This window comes from Ursus arctos, unplaced genomic scaffold (genome assembly GCF_023065955.2).
Source record: "Ursus arctos isolate Adak ecotype North America unplaced genomic scaffold, UrsArc2.0 scaffold_7, whole genome shotgun sequence".
Classification (NCBI taxonomy): Eukaryota; Metazoa; Chordata; class Mammalia; order Carnivora; family Ursidae; genus Ursus; species Ursus arctos.
The window spans coordinates 19015172-19035813 of record NW_026623089.1 but is presented as its reverse complement, the minus strand read 5'-3'; the positions used below and the strand labels follow the sequence as shown (position 1 = coordinate 19035813).

At 50.8% G+C, this 20642-nt stretch overlaps 1 protein-coding gene across 1 annotated transcript; it reads left to right on the top strand.

Moving 5' to 3' along the window:
- Positions 1 to 1763: 1763 nt before the first annotated feature.
- DUSP5 (dual specificity phosphatase 5) lies at positions 1764 to 14869 on the top strand. The gene is made up of 4 exons (XM_026494090.4): positions 1764 to 2313; positions 6903 to 7051; positions 10050 to 10269; positions 13047 to 14869. The coding sequence occupies exons 1-4, from the start codon at positions 1935 to 1937 to the stop codon at positions 13445 to 13447; spliced, it is 1149 nt and encodes a 382-aa protein (XP_026349875.1). The 5' UTR covers positions 1764 to 1934; the 3' UTR covers positions 13448 to 14869.
- Positions 14870 to 20642: the final 5773 nt, after the last annotated feature.

Below are 20642 nucleotides of genomic sequence, written 5' to 3'. Positions count from 1 at the left end.
TACCTCTAGCAGTTTCCTCTGCCTGGAATGCCTTCCACCCTCCCCCCTCGGTAGCCTGGCTAACCTCAATTCATTCTTTGAAGTTCCCCTCAGCTCTCCCCTGCCCTGGGAAGCCTTCTCCAGGTCCCTACTCCCCACACCCTGGGTGCTTTTCCATACTGACTGCAGGACCTTACAGAGGCCTGTGGCTGTGCCAAGCCTCCGCTCTGGGCTGGGGGCAAGCGGAGCAGAGTGGGTCCTGCTCACTTTGGTGTCCAGCACCCAACACAGAGCCTGGCGCTGTGGGTGCTCCATGCGTGTGTGGTTTGGGCTGAAATGTCTGGTGGTGGATGTTGCTGGTGACACTGGAGGAGGAGCCAACTGCCGGGAAGCCTGGCAGGAATAACCCCAAAGAGAAAGAAAACCCCCACATCACATTTTCTTTAAGTCTCCACTGGCAGGGCCAGGACAGCACCCCTGATTGAATGCAACTGTGACCCAATAGCAACTATCCAGCGTCGGGTTCGATTGCGTTTGATTTCAGAATTTGATTTCTGCTTCCTTCTAAAAACCTCATTCTCCCGTTTCTGTAGTAAACAAGCACCTTTCCGGTGGAGGCAGGCTGTTTTCCACGGAGCAGCCCCCTCCCCCCTCCGGTTAATGAAAGATGGTTGGTCAGAGGCTAGAGGGTGGAGACGTTTCCCTCACACCTGTCCCTGCAGCTAGCAGAGCTCTGGCACAAAGCTGACCCTCAATAAATACTTGCTGAATGGGTGCATGTGCCCAGTTCACCGAGATTGGGGATGGGAAGCCTAAAGCGGCTGGGGACTGGTGGGGGCAGACAGCCTGGGATTAGACTTGATCCACAGATAATCCCCCAAATCCAGAAGCCACCTGGACAGTTGCCTGGACTGCGCTTCATCAACGGAGGCATGTTGATGCTGCTGCTGATTCCGTGACAGATTTTCCAAGGGCCAGAAAATGGCTCCTCAAAAACTACTCTTCTAATTATTATTGAAGTGTGACAGAGAAAAGGACCGTCAATCCTTTGAGGGCAGAATCCATTTGGGGAGATGAACTGCTGGCTCTTCGCTCCATTTTAACTTTTAGGTACTTTTATTATGGAACATTTCAAGCAAACAGAAAAGTGGAGAGAACAGTATCATGAACCCAGTATAAGGTACCCATCACTGAACTTTAATGGTTACTGACACAAACCCAATCTCGAGTCATCTATAATCCATCCCTTGAAGCAAGTCCCAGCTATCATCTCATTTCACGCGTCACGACTTGGGAGAAGACCGAAATCCATTTCCGAGTCATCAGGGGGGCACTGGCCCTGGGCTCCCCTCGGCCGGCTGGCTCGGTGCCTGGCACGGCCCCCACCCGGCAGGTTCTGAACCTACGTCTATGAAACTCAGAGCCCGCTTGCGCGGCGCCAGGCCCTGCCTCCTCCGCTTCCTCCTCTTCCCGCACAGCGTGGGTCACCTCGGCCTCGTGGCGTTCCTGACACCCCACCAGCAGCCCCCGGTGATGCGCGAGTGAGTGTCTCCGCGCAATGCCACAGAGAGCGGAGGGAGGCGCCTTCCACTTCCTCTTTCTCCGGCTGACTAACGCCCGGCGCCCGCCCCACGCCTCCGGCTCCCCGGGGCGTGGCCACAGCCCGAAGGGGCGGGGAAATACCCATATTCGGCCTTATATGGGCAGCCACGTCACAGGCCGCACACTCATTCACTTAAAACGCGGCGCTGCCGGCGGAATCCCCGGCTTCTGGGGCGGCGAGTGGCCGGGCCGGCTGCCGAGCGCGCGGGGCGGGAAAGAAGAGTTGAGCGGCCGCTCCGGCGCCGGGCTCGGTCGCTCGGCCGGCCGCAGCCTCGCGGGTCGCCCTCCCGTGCCTCGCCGGCGGGCACCCTTGCCGTGGGCACCTGCGGGGCGCGGGACCGCTGGGCGGCGGCATGAAGGTCACGTCGCTCGACGGGCGCCAGCTGCGCAAGATGCTCCGCAAGGAGGCGGCGGCGCGCTGCGTGGTGCTCGACTGCCGGCCCTACCTGGCCTTCGCCGCCTCGAGCGTGCGCGGCTCGCTCAACGTCAACCTCAACTCGGTGGTGCTGCGGCGGGCCCGCGGCGGCGCGGTGTCGGCGCGCTACGTGCTGCCCGACGAGGCGGCGCGCGCGCGGCTGCTGCAGGAGGGAGGCGGCGGCGTGGCGGCCGTGGTCGTGCTCGACCAGGGCAGCCGCCACTGGCAGAAGCTACGAGAGGAGAGTGCAGCGCGGGTCGTGCTCACCTCGCTGCTCGCCTGCCTGCCCGCCGGCCCGCGGGTCTACTTCCTCAAAGGTGAGCGCGTCGGGGCCGCAGAGCCCCTGTCACCACCACCCCGTCCCCGCGCCCCTCGCGCGCCGAGCGGCCCGGGGCTCTGGGGTCCCCTCCTCGTGCGGGGCGCCTTCCACCACCCGGACCCCGGTAGTCCCCACTTGCCGGAGTGTGGACTCCGACTGGGGCTTGACGCGCGCTAGGAAGGGCGCTGCCAGTGTCAGCCCTCCGAGCTTCCCCCTCCCCACCCGCGTTCCTCGAAAGCTTCCGGCAGCCTGTCCGCCTGGGTGTGTGGGGTCGGTTCCGCAGCCGGGGGCACCGCTTCTCAGCCGCGGGGGCCGTCGGCTCGTGCTGGGCGCGGGCCCCGGTTTGCTGGCGCCGGCTTCGCTGCCCTCGTTGGGGCCTGGGTTCTGAGCCTTTCTGATAGACAGATCTGGCGGGATCAGCAGGTCGCGACCCCCCGGAGCGTGGCGCCGCGGCGTCCCCTTTCCTCCCGCCTGGACAATTAACGTATGTTAGGCTGTCTTCACCGACCCCTCTTGCCTTTTTGACCCTGGCGAGTCCCTCCCCTTCCTTTCCACTTCATTTTACTGCTTTTTATGGTTTTTCTCCGGCCTTCCCTTCTCCCCTCCCAGGCCTTTCTCTAGCTTCTTTTGGAGCTGACAGCCTTCCCACCCTTTTCTCCCCTTCCCTCAAAGCCTCCCCCCCACCCCCGCAGATCATCCCCTGCTGTCTGCCAGGGGTGGGGGTAGCCGACCAGCGAGCCCCAGGGTTTAGGAGAAGGTGTAGCAGGGTGGTGGTGGAGAGGATTTCGTTGCCTTTGGTTTAAGACGCCCCAGAGGCCGCCCCACCAGTCGGTCCATTACACCTGCCGGAGAGAGAGGACTTTGACTTCCCCAGCCGTGTAGTGAGTGACTTTCAAATTACAGAGCATTGATTTCTGGGTCACTTCCTATGACTTCTCCCGCCTTGTATTTGAGTCCTTTGTAACCTTCAGTGTATGGAAGACTTAGTCCACAGAGCAGAGATGAGGGTTCAGCCCAAGCTGTGCCCCAAGGCCCTGCCAAGGCTGTTGCAGACACATTGAGATACAGCAGTGATGTGGTTCAGAACTCGGGTGCAGTGAGCTGAGCGTGAGATGTTTTGAAACCATGCAAGTTGGGGAATTTCACACACTCCAGGGCTGGAGATCACACTCGCACCCCCCACCTCTATTAGCACCTCTTGCAGACTGTCCCCCTGTTGATTCTTGTTAAGGAGATGACAGGCAGAAGCTGATCATCTTCCTTCTCCACCAGCCTCAGCATGCAGGGGAAGGAGGAATGCCCTCCAAGCTCTGCAGAAGTTTCACACTTAGCCCGGGATTTCTTTCTCTTCCCGATGGTGGTTTTCGTCTCCTGTTCTTAGCAGTGAGTACAGGAAAAGCTACTGCCTTCCCAGTAGCATGAAAGATATATTCCAGGAAACCCCTCCTGGTCCTACCTCTGATCCCCACCCCTCTCCACGGGGGTCGTGCTGACTGTGTTGAAGTGACTGCCACAGGAAGTAAGCAAGTGGCTCTGTAAACTCACATCTCCAGAAAATTCATGTCTAAAATGTTTTTCTAAATGGCAGTAACATACACAGGTACAATTTTAAAAACACAAAGGCTGTACAGTGAAAAGAGGGCCTTCTGCACACCCTTGAGCCCAGTTCCACTCTCCAGAGACAGCCACCAACTATTTTTTGTTTGTCTTTAGACAAGTTAATTTTCCACGATTATCTTTAAAAAACAGAATGGTTTTGTATATTTCCTGTTCCAGCTTCTTTCACTTAACTAGATCTTGGGAGGTTTGTCCTTATCAGAACATGTACGTCCGTTTTACTTCTTACTTTTTGGTTTTTTTAATTTATTTAAGAGGGAGGGAGAGAGAGCGCGCGGGCCCGAGGGGGTGGGGGGCGCTGGGGTGGGGAGGAGAAGCAGACTCCCCACTTCAGCAGGGGGGGTCCTAAAGCAGGGGCCCAGGAGCCTCCTAAAGCAGGGGGCCAGGAGCCGTGTCCAGGGCTTTATCCCAAGACACTGGGATCATGACCCAAGCCAAAGGCAGACACTTAACCGACTAAGTAAGGCGCCCCTTACTTTCTAAGCCAGTCCCCTGGTGGTAGCCAGTAGGTTGCTTTCAGCCTCACTGTTTGAGGCAGTTGTGGTGGGGTATATTTGTGTCCAAATGCTTTGCGTGTGCACTGTCTTTCAGTAAGATTCCGGGAGTTGCCAGGTTGATAGCTGTGTGCATTTTAAACTTCAGTAGGAGTTGCTGGGTACTTCACCGCTAGAACACTACAAAAGTTAAGTTGTTGTTTGAGAACATTTTTATTTCCTGATCTACTTCATGTCCAGATATGAATTCAGGTTTTATCTAGTGGCATTTCAGATCTTGGGGGCAATGCCTTTTGTACTTCCCTTTATCCTCCTCCAGCCCTCAAAAAATAACACTAAAATGGGATGACGGCCGAATGGCATTGTCCGTGTGTATTTATATATCGTGTCCATGCAGCTTCTCTGCTCCCCTGGTCATGCAGCAGTGATCAAAAGCAGAACCTCTGAAGAGGATTGAAGCCGCCAAAAGAATTGCCAGAGCTCTTGCAACTCCAGTGAGCCAGCAGAGAGTGGTCCGTCTCGCCACGCCTCCGAGGGGGGTGGGTGAAAGGGATCATCTCATCTGAAGGGCTCCTGACCCCAGCTTGAAGAGACAGGCCCCTGTTTGTCTGTCCCGCAGCTACACTGAGCAGCTCTGCCTGATGTATTTTGTCAACAGGCAGGACCCAGCCCGCAGCTGTACCTCCTGTCTGTCCTGACAGCCATCTCTTTTAAGTGTGCTATTTAAAGACAAGAGATGGGGTGGCCTGAAGGCTTGTCTTTCCCAAGCCTCATTCTTGGGAAAGTTTGGGAGGGCCTGGGCCGCTCTTACCCCAGATTCCCATCCCGTATCACTCAGTTTGTCTCCTGGAACCCAAAACCTTGGAGACCCAGGCTCGGGAAGTGATTTACTAACTAGGGTCACCTCTTCCAATGAAGCTGTGGGTCACTAAGTCTGACCTTCTGTCTGCGTCCTAGGAGGGAAAGGGTCCAGGGGCTGCCGGGGGGGGGGGGGGGGGGGCAGGGAACAGGGGGGGAAACTAAGCCACAAACACCACCACCTCCCACCTCTGTTACTCTCTGGCTTGTGGTCTCCTGTCGTGACCAGGAGGACCAGAAGCTCATTTGGGGAGGCCCAATGGGGTTTTTGTTGAAGTGACCACAGAGGAGATTTGAGTGTACTAGGTGGGGGCGGGGGCAGTTCCAGCAAGCTGGGAGGAAGCAGTAATGGCAAGATGACTCATTCTAGGAATTGGCTGCGCTTCTGGGAGGGAGCTGGAGACCGCCATGTTATCCATTAACCATTTGTCTACTGCAGGGGTTTAAGGCCACCATGTGCTCTACTGTGCACAGGGTATCATAACACCAGGAGACAGAAGAAAGAGGGGACTTTGTGGAAAATACATGGGCTCAGAATGCATATTTAATTGATGACTCGATCCTAACCGAATTCTCTGGGTCAGAAAAACAAATAGAAGCAGACTGGAGACCTTTTCTGGAGGCTCTCCGAAGTCCCTTAGGTCCTTTTGGATTGGGAGTGATGGCTTCCCCGAAGTGAGGTTGGCCTATTCACCTGGCAGCACTTGGCATGTTTTTCATTTGGTTCTTTCCCACTGAGTGCTGGGCCTGAGACTTTAATATGCCCAAGTTTCTGTGACTTGGTCCCAGTAGTTTTTACCTGGAGAAGTTTAAATGTAATATTAAGGATTTTTACAGTCATACCTGCTGGTAGTTATCATTTGAGGACCTGTAGGGAAGAAAGATCAGAGGGGAAGCTAAGGAAGATAGAAAGGAAGGGTAGGTGGTCTTGAAGGGGAGAGAAACAATTTTTACTTACTGGGACTGAGAATTAAGTTCTAAAGGCCTCGTGCCTCCAGTTGGTTTGGAAGATAATTAACTAGATTGATTACTCAAAATTAGACCTATAGAGAGGATTGTCAGCAGTGTGCTTTAGCACCTTGGGAGTGAGAAAGGGCAGAGCTGTTTTGTTGCACTGAGCTTAAACCTCATATTAGCCCCCATTCCTTTATGAATAGAGGGGGTTCCATCTATAATCCAGTAAAGAGCTAATGGGCTAAGGGTGAAACAGACCAATTCAGGAGTCTCTTCTTGCAAATGAATGAAATTCTGTATAATCACACCTGCATTTTAGGCAAACGAGTGAAAATAGCTTTTGTTTTCTGGAGGGATTTGGTTAATATTTGCCAGATGTCAGATAGATTTCCTTTCAGCTGCTTCTGATAGACACAAAAAGTTAATCATTGCCTCTCTGAACTATAACTTTTTAGAAAAGAGAGAGAAAGAGAGTGTGTGTAGCCCATTTCTGTTCTAAAGCTATTAGTTGGTTTGGCTCAACTTTTTTATAAGACCAGAATCTATATTAGCTTAATATTCTTGACTCTTCCACACTTAGGGTATTGATTAATTCTGGACATTTTCTAAAAGCCTGAGAAATCAATACTTAACATCTTCCTTTTTTTTTTTTCCCACCATGCAGGAGGGTACGAGACTTTCTACTCGGAATATCCTGAGTGTTGTGTGGATGTACAGCCCCCTCCACAGGAGAAGGCTGAAGCCGAGAAAGCCCTCGTGAGCCAGTGTGGGAAACCAGTGCTGAGCGTCAGCTATGGGCCGGCCTATGACCAGGTGAGTGGGATGGAAACGCTGTCTCGGCTGCTGGCTCCGTGCCTTCCTCCAGCACCCTGGCTCTTCCTCTCCCCGCTCAGGAGCACTGGTGCGCTCCTTTGTGGATCAGGGTGTTGGCAGAGCCCTCTAGCTTCAGAGAGCCGTTGCTTGCCAACTTGACTTTCCATCCAAGAGTAAATGGGCTTCTTTCCAGCAAATAAGCTGACAAGAGCAAACGAGCCACAGGATGCTTGACAGCTTCTGGAGAGAAGGGGAAGTGAAAGATACATTATGATTAGCTGGCCTAGGAAGTGCAGAGAGGCTTCAAAATACCAGCTTAGGTTTCCCTGAAGACGGTACAGAGCTGACTTTCAGGCTTCCTGTGTTAATCTTCTTTGTAATTGTTCATGCTCTGCAGTTTCTGCAAACCACCTGAGTACCTGTCAAGATGTGTCTTTTTGTTCTTTTTAACTGAAACAGGGCTGGGGGGGGTTGTGGAGAAACTGCTGTTTGGATGGCTAAGCAGGATCTAAGGGCTTCTGGTGCTTACAGTGCCATAAATTCCGAAACCAGAGAAGATGGAGAGACACTGTACAGGATTTCATGCTCGTACAAACACATGTGGGGTTTTTTTCCTTCAAAGAATTTTACTTTCTGGCAATTCTTTAAAGGCTGAAGATGTATGGAAGGCTCAGTCAGGGCCCCCCCTCCAGTGCTGGAGGACGAGGGAAAGGCGGGCAAGGACCCAAATCTGGCAGAAACCAGAGCTCAAAGCCTACCTTCCCATTTTACAGAGGGGGAAAAACGTGTCTCAGAGCTGGAGATGATCTCTTTGCAAGAATCCTATGACTGGGCTCCTGGCACAGTAGGCCCAGAACACCTCCCTTCTCTTAACTCTGGTTCTTTTCAAGACCTCGATCTGTTTTCCACAGAAACAGACCTTCTTTTGGAAAGGGGCCATCCTAGGCACCTGACTTGGTGGGAGGAGCTTTTCAAGTGTTTCCCACAACATAAGTACTTATCCAGATCCTAAGAAGGAAGACGTCTGGACGCTGCCTGTCATGAGCAGAGCTCTGCCCCTGGGAATAAACTTCCCAGTAAATCCAAGTGACTTCCCTTGAATGGGATCCCTGGTCAGGAAGTCTATTAGCTTGGCAAGGTGCCAGGGTTATTATTTTGTTTGTTTTCCTTTATTAAAAAATACAGCGTATGATGAACCCTCAGCATTCAAGCCATGGGCATGTGGCTTAGCTAGATGTCCATTTTCTGTTTGTTTGGGTGGTGTTTTCCCCTCACTTCTCAGAAAGTGAAAGAGAAACAAGAATTGTCAGGATGTTGTGAAGGCACAGCAGACCTTTGGCCAAGAAAGGACTGGGGAGGCCCTGACGTGTCTTGAAGGTTCATCTGGGGAACCCCCTAGTGCTATTTCTTAGAAGCGCTTCTGCGTTGAGAGAAGCCAAGCAAGGTCGTGTTAACCTTTGGGGTTTCTGAAGGCCTTTGTTTTCTTCCTCTTGAGTCTAAACAGAGGATTCAGAAAAAGAAAGACACATGGTTTCAGGAGTGTGTTGTTCTAGGCTTTAGAAGTAATTGGATAAGGTCCCAGGCCTGGTGTGTCAGTGTTTTCCAGGCACTAAAGAGAGGGAGAGATCTCTGGAGGTACATCTAAAGTGTTAAGTGCAGGGGCCAGCTCCAGTAGGTGCTAATAAAAATACTGGTTGTTGGGGCGCCTGGGCGGCTCAGTCGGTTAAGCATCCAACTCTGGATCTCAGTTCAAGTCTTGATCTCAGGGTCATGTGTTCAAGCCCCTCACTGGGCATGGAGCCGCTTTAAAACAAACCAAACCAAAAAACCTGGTTGTTACTCTTACTATCTTTGGTAAAATCCTCTCACTTTCTTCCAAGTGGACAAACTGGCCTTTGCTTGAACACTTGATTTCTCAGGAAAGAAAAAGCACACACCCCATGCCAGGTAATTTGAGAATTGCCTTCTGCTGGCCCTCATCTTATGCCCCTTTCCCTATTATGAGTCTGGCAGAGTTTCTGTTCCACTTTTATTCTGGGACAGGAAATGGAAACACAGGAAGCGGATGGATGATATGGGAAAGGCTCCCAAAGACATAGCCACTGCCCCCCCCACCCGCCCACTGTTTCTCTCTCAATCTCTGGGGCCTCCCATTGTTCCAGTTATCACTGGTTTTTCTTGCCACCCTTGAGCTGCTAAGACTGCCAGAGTCTGACCAGCTAGCTGTTTTTAACTTTGCCTCAGGGTAGATGGTCTCAGCTTCTAATTGGGATCTTCCTTAGCTGGAAACCTGGTGTGTGGGTGGCCTTCCAAAAGGGTGATGATGGACGTATCTCTCATGAACCCTGAGTCCCACATGACGAAGATCAGGGGTAGGAGAAGCTTGTCTTTAGGGATTCCAGGTAAACAGTGGTCATTTCCACTTCCAAGAAGCATCCTTTCTGGGGGCACACTTTAACATCTCTGAAACCCACATGTATCTTAGGATCGATCAGCACTGTCCTAGGTTTGATGAAATATACCATGAAAGTATCAGGAAAAAGTGGGGGTACTTGTCTCATTGGGTTTTTACCTGTTTCATCTCAAAAGAGACGGAGGCTGCCCCAAGGTTAGAAGGCTTGCGCTGGTGCTGTCGGGGCAGCTAGAACGTGAGCATAAGCCTCTCCGTTCTTCCCCTTCACGCACATCTTCTCATCCTTGTCAGCACAGGAAGGCCGCTAGCATTTCCTACCTCCATATGTGTAAGAAAATGAAAAATCTTTGCTGTGTGGGCTTTGCCGTCACTGAGTCACAAGGCAGCAACGTCGGGTGGAGAGTTTGCCAGGATGGAGGCTCCGCCCACACTCCGGGTTGAACCGTACCCTGGCTCTGAACTCTCTGCCTGGAAACCTGAAAGGGAACCTCCCACCTTACAAGTAGGTCAGGGCGGTGGTGTTTCCTCTCCTAACCAAGCAAGCTAATCCAATATTTCCTGGCTGTCCTCTGCCCCTCCCTCCAGGGCGGCCCAGTTGAAATTCTTCCGTTCCTCTACCTTGGAAGTGCCTACCATGCATCCAAGTGCGAGTTCCTCGCCAACCTGCACATCACGGCCCTGCTGAATGTCTCACGGCGGATTTCCGAGTCCTGCCCCACCCACCTACACTACAAATGGCTCCCCGTGGAAGACAGCCACTCAGCCGACATTAGCTCCCACTTTCAAGAAGCAATAGACTTCATTGGTAGGTTCAGTCATTCGCCCTCAGTCTTTTGGGGAGCCCCGTAGGGGCACCTGCTCTCTGTTCTGAGGTACTGATGGAGGCTCCCTTTGCCAAGAAGAAAAGTGTCTCGTATATGCAACCACCAGGAGTTGGAGCCAGGAAGGGATGAAGCCACCAAAGAGGCAGAGGGGAGGATTCGAGCTGCTATTAATAGGAGCTTTAATTTGCAAGATAAATGAATTAATATAGTTTTATGGCGATACTCAGTGCCGCTCTTGTTATTTTTCCTAGCTGGGCGGGAAGCAGAGTGTGTCCGTGCGTAACACGCCATGCCAGGGAAGCAAGGGAAGGAAAGAACGATCCTCACTGTGCTCCTACGTAGGTTGGGGCATTTTTAGAAAGCAAACAGAAGGATTGAGCGAGCAGTACTTACACACCGAGCCCCGGGGGCCCTGGCAGCTTTTCACAGCTTTTGGCAGACTGCTTTAGGGGCAATTTGTTTTGCATTTTCAGCTAATTTTGGATTAAAGATCGCGTTTGATCACGCTCCATGCTCCGTGCACAGGAAAGTCGGCATCTTCTATACGTCGTGTTAGGCAGTTACCATTTAGTCCCCTGGCAGGCCTAGAAACCTCTGGCCTCTCTGCCTGGAAAGGGCTCTGGGCCTTGGGTTTCCACCTTTTCAGCATAGGCTGGATTGTTCCCTCCTTTGACAGCTTCCCTTTTCCCCCCTTCCTCTGCCTCGCCAGGGAGGCTGACTTTTTTCTGTTTCAGATTTGCAGGCACCGCTCCCCAGCCTTGTGGCCTTGCCTTCTTTCCCTTTAACATGCGTAGTTGTTGAAGTGGATATGTGATTTTCCTTATCTTGTGTTGAGGGCTTTTGGAGGGGGAAAGGCAGGTGTCGGGCATGGCAATAACTATTTAGGGCAGGTAGCAATTAAGAGGACCCCCTTCAGCCACATGGTGAGCCCTGTGCTCATCACATGTGGTTTCTTCTCTATAGGAAACCCACTGGGAAAGTCGCCAGAGGCAGAAGGCTGAGCCTGTCCTGGTCCTCTGAGCCTCTGGGCCGAGATGATTCCTTTGGATCTCTGAGAGGCAGCCCAAATGATAGGTTCAGAATGGGAAACCCTTGACGCTGTCTCCCTGACCCTGGGAATGCCTTGCCCTTCTCTGCCTGTTATTTAATTACCTAGATAGCTACTCAGTGAGGTCATGAAACCCGCCCCCATCCATTTCTCAGAAGCCTCCCTCCCCATCCTGTGTATTATGTACACAACCGCACAAACCCACGGCCTTTGAAAGCACAGGATGCTTTTCCCCAGACTCCTTGCCCTGCTGGTGAAAGGGGGACTGAGCCCATACCATGCACTTGACCCCTTCCCAGGGGGAGGGCCCTGGGAGGGCCACATGGTAGACAAGCCCTGAGGGGTAGAGCAGAAGCAGCAGACTCTAGGCCCTTTGCTCTCTTGGACGTGGCACTGGGCAATTAAAAGCTAGTCTCCGAGGAGCAAAGGAAAATCAGAGTCATGACCCTACAATCCTAAGGGTTGGGGTCCCCTTTGAACTAATTTACAGGAACTTTTTTTCTTTTGAGTCAGACTAAATTGGGGGTACTCTAATGAGCTACACTGAGTGTGTCCTTTGGGACTTTTGTTCTGTTGGGGAAACTCTGGGGTTCCTCCCTGACTCCTCAGAAACTGGATCTTTTAGATGATACGGATTCATTTGCAAATGTCTTGAACTGGAGGAGGGTGCTAGGAAAGGGAGCTGACTTTATTTGCCCTTTAAAATCTTAAGTGTTTTTGCACACTGCGGCCTTACATAGTACCAGGTACATCCGACTTCCTGTGTTGTAATGTTGTAATTGTTTCCTCACTAGCAAGAGAGGGAATTGGAAAGACTGTTTTTTTGTGGTTTTTAATTGATGTGTATATATATATATATATATATATATATATATATATATGTGTGTGTAACCTTTTGCCCCTCATTTTTAACTGTTGTAGTTCTTTTGGGGGGAGGAGTGGAACAGAAAAGGAGGGCACCCCCTTGTCATATTGAGCTAAAGAATGCTAACTGCTGGTGGTAGCTTTATAGCAGCGACTCCTATTGTTGTGCAAGATGGAGTTTGCGAAAGCCATTTATATCCTCTGGTCTAGGGAGCGTCACTTAGCTAGGGCTATAATTAGTGGCTGTGCACTATTTCTCGTATGTTTGGTGGTGGGAACCCTGGGAGCTGAGCCAAGCATCCCGCCCTGGCACAGCCAGACAGGGTGCCCACGGAGGCTGGCCGGCCTCTAGTAGGAGATGGGGGCTAGGTCCTCCCCATGAGAATCAGATCCCAAGAGGCAGGAATTGCTTTTCTGAGTCAGTCCTTGAACCTGGGACCCTCTCAGAAAAATGTACCTACCCAATAAATTTGCATGCAATGTCAAGGATTTTCCAGTGCCCTCTTAAAACCCATCCGTGGAACCCAAGTTAGCATGGCATCTCCAGGAAAGGATTATCATGCCAGGTCTAGCACCTTCGGGGGCAGAATCTGTGCGAGTATCCTGGAGAACAGGGAAGCACCTCTGAATATTAGAAAGGCCCTACTTGGGGGGATAGACATTGAGGGGACCCCCTAAGCTCTGTCCTTGCCAGTGGGCATTAGAGGCTGGGCAGGGGGGAACCTCAGCTCTCGGACAGATGTGACATTTTGATGACTAGGTCACTTTTGTGTTTAATTCTTGTATCTTGGCATTGCCTTTGGGTTCCAGTCCCAACTCATCCTCGCTGTCTTTTCTTCCTTCCAGATTGTGTCAGGGAAAAGGGAGGCAAGGTCCTGGTCCACTGTGAGGCTGGGATCTCCCGTTCGCCCACCATCTGCATGGCTTACCTCATGAAGGCCAAGCAGTTCCGCCTGAAGGACGCCTTCGATTACATCAAGCAGCGGAGGGGCGTGGTCTCGCCCAACTTCGGCTTCATGGGCCAGCTCCTACAGTATGAGTCTGCGATCCTGCCTTCCACGCCCCAGGCTCCCTCCTGCCAAGGGGAGGCAGCCGGCTCTTCATTCATAGCACATTTGCAGACACTGAGCCCCGACCTGCAGGGTTCCTACTGCACCTTCCCTACCTCGGTGCTGGCCCCCGTGCCCACCCACTCGACAGTCTCAGAGCTCGGCAGGAGCCCCATGGCCACAGCCACATCCTGCTAAAACCAGGATGGGGGATCCAGCCCAGCCCCAAGAACAGCTGTGATTCTGCTTTTTTAAAACTCGTGGACATTTCATACCTGTGCAATACTGAAAACCTCACTCTGTCCCGCTGCCCCAGTGGGACCGTGAGCGGTCACCAGGCTTGCAAACGAATTTCACGCTGACAGCGGGGATCGGTTTTGGGGACCGAAGGAAGGCCAAGCCATGATGAGAGCACAGCGTGTGCCGACTACTGTACTCTCAGGACCGCCCGGGGCCCTGCACCTCCAAGCTTGCCTTTTCATTTCAAGCTTAAGGCAATAAATACCCACAGCAACGTGGGAGAGAGCAATGCTAGACCGGGAGAAAAAGCAGTGACAAAGCCAATTTGTTCTGAAGGAAGCACAATTTCCACCTTACTTTTTTAACTTCGGCCGTCTCCCTTACCCGTCTGTTGCTTCAGGGCATAAGCTGATCACCACCCAGTCAGGAAAGTAACCCCTCCAGGGCTTGGAGGGATGCCATCTAGATGCTGATTTGAACCCTCCCATGTTTCCGAGACTCCCTCTTGGGTCCAGGGTGGAGGCAGATGGTTGAAGCAGCGAGATGTCAACCTATCTGGGTGTCCTTTCCACTGTGGGTTCTTCCCTGACTTCAGACTTCGCATGGTTTCTTACTCATACTTGAACCTTTCTTGTTGCCCCTCTCCTCAAAGCGTCGCTTGTGTCATTTGAGAAGAGTTCTTCAGACCTTAGACCAAAAATCACCCCTTTGAGGGGGTGGCAGCAGGTGCCAAGAGAAAAAGGGACCTGCCACGTCCGGGTTAGTGGCACTGAAATGGTCGTCTCCCCAGCTTGCTGTCCTTAATGTGTGCTTGTCTCGTCTCTTGTGACACACGTTTTCTTCCCTGCCCCTGGGGGTTTCTTCAAGTCATGGACTTCTGGGGTTTGCAGATTCTGTAATGTGGTACTTCTTTTTTGTCTGTAGGTCTCTCTCTCCAGGGGAAAAGGCAATAATTTCCTAAAATCCATATGAATGTGAAGAAAAGCAGTATGTTACTGGGTGTTGTTGTTGTTGTTGTTGTTGTTTTTTATAGTGCAAAATAAAAAGATGAAAAGAGAAAAAGCCCTCCTTCATGTTGGTGAGTGGGGGTAGTAAGGGAGGAGTGCGTTTGGGTGGGGATGCAGCCTGTGTCACTGGATGCAAACGAACACTAGGGTGACAGCTGTGCCATTGTAGGCTGAGTCTGCATCTGCTCGTGGCTGGTGATCTCAAGGCTACAGAATGTTGCTTTCCCGCTGAGAGGCTTCCCGAAGCTCACTTGTAAGAGGAGTCCTTAGGTGCCGGCCTCCCAGAGAGGTGGTCGGAGCACCCACCCACTCAGGGCTCTTGAATTCCATGAGCCCAGGCAAGGTCTTCTCCTTGAACCTCAGATGCTTCATCAGTGACATGAGCTGGAGGTTCCCCAAGGTCCCTTAAAGCTCAAGGCCCTTGATCACGGCAAACCTGAATGCCAAGCTTGTGGCCAGCCTCCTCCTAGTGCCTGGCACATGGCAGACACACTCAGAAAAGGTTGGAAAAATGCCCAAGGGACAGAGAAGCGAACTAGGTGACAGTTCACCATAAGTGCCTGCCCCCCTTCTTTTTCACCTTTGGAACTAATTCTGCCAGGTACTTCCCTCAGCCAGTGAGTGGGTTTAAATCCCAAGCTGGATCAACTTGTCCACTGAGTTGTTTCCTCTGTTGGTGGAGCAAGGAAGGAACAAGACTGACTTCTCCCCACACCTGGCGAGGCCTCTGCCCCAGCCTAACTCTTGGGGCCTGTTTCCTAATCAGGACCTGACGTGGGAATTCCAAACATACCCCTCAATTCTGGAGGGCCCAAAGAGATGGCCAGCTCCCCCCTCAGGCACCATGTCCACAAATAGCAACACGGTGGCCTAGGCCAGGGTAGCCCAGCTCTTTCTAAACACCTCAAAGGCTTGGCTTGAGGCCTTGTTCTCTGCAAGCCTTTCCTTTTCGCCACTCTCCCTCCACAGATTCCTTGGCAAACCCTCAGGTAAGAATGCCACCCACACTAGAGAGGCTGCATTGCCTTCACCTCATGCCCCTCGTCTGCAGAATCTAAGCAGGGCTTTCACGGAGAGTGGAGTGAAGAACGTTGGACAGGGAAGAGGGAAGTCCTGGCTTCTAGCCCTCACCTCGTCCCTAACACTAGCACTTTGGAGCTAATCTCTAATAACCTCGCTGGACCGAAATTCTCCAGGACTGCTTGGTCTGGTGGATGTCTGAGTTCCTTCCAGGGCTTCAAATCCCTGAGCCTCCATTCAGCCTTGGAATGTGAGTCCAGGTGCTGAGTGGCTGGAGGGGCCTGGAGCAGGAGAGCCAGGGGGTGGGAAGCTGGGTGCAGGCTGGGGTGATGTGCTAAGCTGCGTCCCACTTGCTGACATTTGCTTTATTGCATTAAGGTCTTTCTCTGAAGGGTGAGTAAGTCCTCTAAATCAGGCATATGAGGATTGCTCATAAGCCAGTGAGTCACTGGAGGGTAAGCCAAGTGAAGCCCCACAGCTGGGGACGGCTTTTGACTCTCACTCCCTTAATAATTTCATTAATTACACCTCCATGTGTGTCCAAACCAACTTCACACTGGCTTCCAGTGCCAGGTGGGGAATTCAAGCTTGCGGTGTCTGGATCCTTCATCCCCAGATTTTGAAGAACCACCTCTGTTGGTCTCTAGCACCAGTGCTGGGAGAACAGAGACAGTAGTTCTCCCCTGTTCCGTGTCCCAGCTGGGGCTGTGGGTGAGGCCCTTCAGGCCCACCCTCGCTCCTGAGTGGGGCCTGGTGGGGGCAGGAAATGTATGAGCAGTCACACGCCAGCGTGCTGGCAGAGGCCCTGGGCACCCATGGGTCTCCTTCCTGCGAGGATCCGGGAAAAGTGCCGCCCAGGGCTCAATACCCTCAAAGGCTTTATCTCTCTGAATCGCTGGTGGTGTATCTTCTGAACACCACAAAGCTCATGCCTGCCCTGTTTCCCTCCTTGCTCCCTAGGCAGCCCAGAACAAAAGTTTTCGCCTACCTCGTGGCAATTATACAATTGTCTGCAATGACTTTATGGCATGTTATTTTGTTTCCATTAAAATTTCCCAACTTTCTTTTTCTTTAACTTCCATTTCCACAGGACTTAAACACACACGCACACGCACACGCACACACACAACAAACCAACCCTTGGGCGGTAAAGATTAGACACACCACGATGCATTTATGGAATGAGGGGATGTATAAAAACGTGGAGAGAAGCCTGTTTCCCTTCAGTGTTGCAACTCTCCATCTCACTCTGAAGGATTCATTCACGGGACTGGGTTCCTTTGCCTTCTCAGTAACTCCGCCAAGGTCTGGATTCTTTCTGGAATAAACCCTGTCCAGACACTAAGTCCCATGGCCAGGGCCCTCATTCCTTGTCCCTTGATCTCTGGCACTGGCCTCCCCTTTACTTGTATCCTGCTGCTGGCAACCTTTTATGGGCAGAACCCTGGAACAGATGGACAGATGGCTCAGAGCCACAATACAGCCCCTCCTGATTTCTACACACCGGATGTGAGAGATGGGACTCCATGCCTAGATACCCACCACTGCTCCATCCACTCGACCCTGAGCACCTGCTAGAACCTGGGGGATCGACAGCCAAGTGGTCCTACCCTCATGGAGTTCGTAAGTAAGTACTAATGACTGTCACTGGACTTCTGTCCCAGACTGGAGGTGGCCTTTGAAGCCCCACACAATCTCCTTCCCCAGCTCCCCTCTTCTGGGCTCCAGCTTCATCCTCCCCTCTCTGGTCCCAGCATACTTCATGCCTGAGCTCCCTGGATATGGCAGCTCATACCCATGGCTGTGTTTACCTGTGCTAATGACTGAGCTCCGTCTTGGCGCGTCCCTTCATTCCTCTTGTATTGTTTACCAACTTGTTTGGAACATTGTGTTAGTCTTGGCCCCATCGCCACCCACACTGGAGTACAAAAAAGAAGTGAGCTCTCATTGAGCCCTAGTCCTTTCTCAGTCATTTGGCTAATAGCAAAAGTCTGTAGTAAGCACCTACCACGCACCACAAACCAACCTCGGCAGGCACACAGATTTGGCAAGTTTAATCCTCACCACAACTCTGTACATCTTTTACTATCTCCATTTCCATATGCACAAGATGAGCCTCAGAGAGATTAAGTAACTTGCCCAAGGTCACACAGCTAGTAAATGGTAGAAGGACGATGAAGTCATTTCACTGACCTTAGACCCCTCACAGCACCTGGGATATATACTAGATGCTTTTGTCCATTGGGCTTTTGTTTGCAAGGAAGAGTCTTCTCAAGCCACATTGAGGAGAAAGGTTTGTGGATAGATGCAAATTGTGTCTATTTGCTCTTGACACACTGGCTTTCTGACAGCCACCACACACGCCATGTTCCCTCCTGCCTCAGGACATTTACACATGCTAGTTCCTCTGCCTGGAACACTTTTCTCCCCTAAATTCACCCTTCAACTAAGTAATTCCCACTGGTCTTCATGTCTCATCTCAAACTTCCCGTCTGTAGGGAAGCCCTCCCAGACTCTCAGATGGGTCAGATGTCTCTGTTCATCTCTCATAGCTCCCCATCTATATTTTTTTCTTCATATTTCCCCAAAGTTTAAAGATTCTTGATTTATCCATGATTATTCTATTACTGTCTCTGTTCTCCAGACAAGAAGCACCAGGAGAGCAGAATACATTGCATTTCAAGAGGGACCCAGGGAGCGCCTTAGTGGCTCAGTTGGTTAAGCATCTAACTCTAGATTTTGGCTCAGGTCATGATCTCACGGTCCTGAGATGTGAGATCAAGCCCCACATTGGGCTCCTTGCTCAGCAGGGAGTCTGCTTGAGATTCTCTCCCTCTCCTTGTGCCCCTTCCCCCCAGCTCACATGTTCACTTGCTCTCTCTCTCTCAAAAATAAATAAATAAATAAATAAATAAATAAATAAATAAATAAATATCTTTAAAAAGAGAGAGAGAGAGGGACCCACCATGGGCCTGATTTATAGTGGGTATTTAGTAAGTATTGATTGAGTAAAGGAGTGAATGAACGAAAACTGGGAATGCAAAACTGTCAGGACCAGAAGCTGGGCTCTCCATCTCTCTCAAAGCCTGTGCCATCCTCTGTGCATAAGCTTCTTTACCCCATGTCATTTGCCAATTCTTTCCCAATCCTAGAGGAAACAAGTTTCCTAGATTTAATGACTGCTACCCTACTGGTCAGAGCTCAGGTCACCACATCACCCTATTAGTCACGGGTCAGCTGCCTTTAGGTCGGGCGTCCATGCTGGGACCAATCAGTTTCCTCTAAGTTCAGAGACCTGCCTAGCTCAGACTCCCTGAGCAGGGCGCAGAGAGGGCAGTTTCAGCTCGAAGGGGCAGGGATCCTGCCATACACTTGGCTAACTTGCCATGTAAAGTACTCAATTAATGCCAGCAAACTGAGTATTGGATAAGAAGGCCCAGGAGACCGCCACATAGCCTGGGCACAATGAAATTCAACCCTACTGGTCTTCTCCTATTGCCAGTGAGCACCCTAAGGTGATGAATTATGGTACCTAAATTTAATATTCTGGTAGTATTTATTTATAGCACTGGATCAAATCGCTTCCCACCCACACATCCACCACCATTCACTTGTAAAGTTTACAGAAACCAAGAAGCCACTAGGTGGGAGCTTAAAATAGACCCTTGAAGCATCTGTACACTTTTCATTCCGGGCTATTCTAGCAGCCAAGAGAAAATGTGCCACTTGAGAGGAAAAAACCTCTCAGATAGTGAGCCTCAAATGTATCTCTATGGGAGGAAAATGAAAAAAAAAAATTATTTCCAGGCTTTAAGTAAAAGAACAGTAGATTTAGAGTAAGGAAGCATAGCTGTCAGGCCCAGGGAACCTAATGAGTTAGAACCTTTAGAAAGATCTTTAAAAAAGCACTTTACCATGAGCAGGCTGTATGCTGGGTATTTTCCATACGTTCTCTCACGTAAGGGCCACAAAACCCCAGCAGAGTGGATACTGTTAGGCCTGTTTACAGGTGAGAAAACTGAGAGGTGACAACCCAGCCTAAGGTTACATAGCTAGAGCCTGTGGATGTCAGAGCCAGGATGCCTACCTTTCACTGGACTCCCAAAGCCATACTCTTTCCTCTGTACCACACTTTCCCAGAAAACGAAGTTCAAAAGTGTGTCGGTTGTGGGTCCTCATGTCTACATCTCTTAAATGGTGGTTATGAAATCTATTTGTTCTTTAGAGTTGGGTTTCAAGAGATCTCCTGGCAAGACTTCATTAAGCTGACAGTCTTCTCTTCTGACATGATTACTGAGCTGTTAGATTTGGGAGCTGAATTTCATGAAGAATGTGGACAAACTGGTGTGTTTACAGATAATGGACAGTGAAGGGATTGGAAACTATGTCATACAAAGAAGAGCAGGGAAAGGCCGAGATGCGTGGCCTCCAGAGGAGAGCCAATGAATTGTCTGACTGAAGTTGTATAGAGTGGTGTCTAGGAACTCAGGGGCTAGAGTTTCATGAGCCTGAGTGTGAATTCTGGCTCTGGCATTTGCTAGACGTGTGGACATGGACAAATCACCTCATGTCTCTAAGCCTTGAAGTTCTTATCCATGAAAGGGGCATCCTAATTGAATCTACCTTGTGGATACAATTTTGAAGAGTAGACGTGAAGAGGAATAATTGCCTGGTGTGAAGTCAAAGACACAGTAAGTCTTCAATGAACTTGGTCACGATTATTAAGTACAATAATTGCAGCAGTGCACTACCCACTGGTGTGAGGGTTGGGCAAGCAGAGTGGGATTTCTATTGGAAAGACTGCTGTGGAGAGGATTCAAGCCTCAGGGCCTTTGCACACATTCCTTCCTCTGCTTCATTCTTTCTCTTCCTCACCTGCTCATTTTTGGATCTCCTTGGTACCTCACTCATGATTCCACTTCTTCAGGGAAACCTTCCCAGATTTCAGGATTCCATATTAAATGTTCCCCTGGTCCCTATGCCTTCCCTTCAGAGCACTATAATGATGGGAATTAAATAATGATGTTCATTATTTTTTTAAATTAGCTTTATTACGGTGTAATTTACATAGTAGGAAATTCACTTATTTAAATTTTACAGTTAAATGAGTTTTGACAAGTGTATAT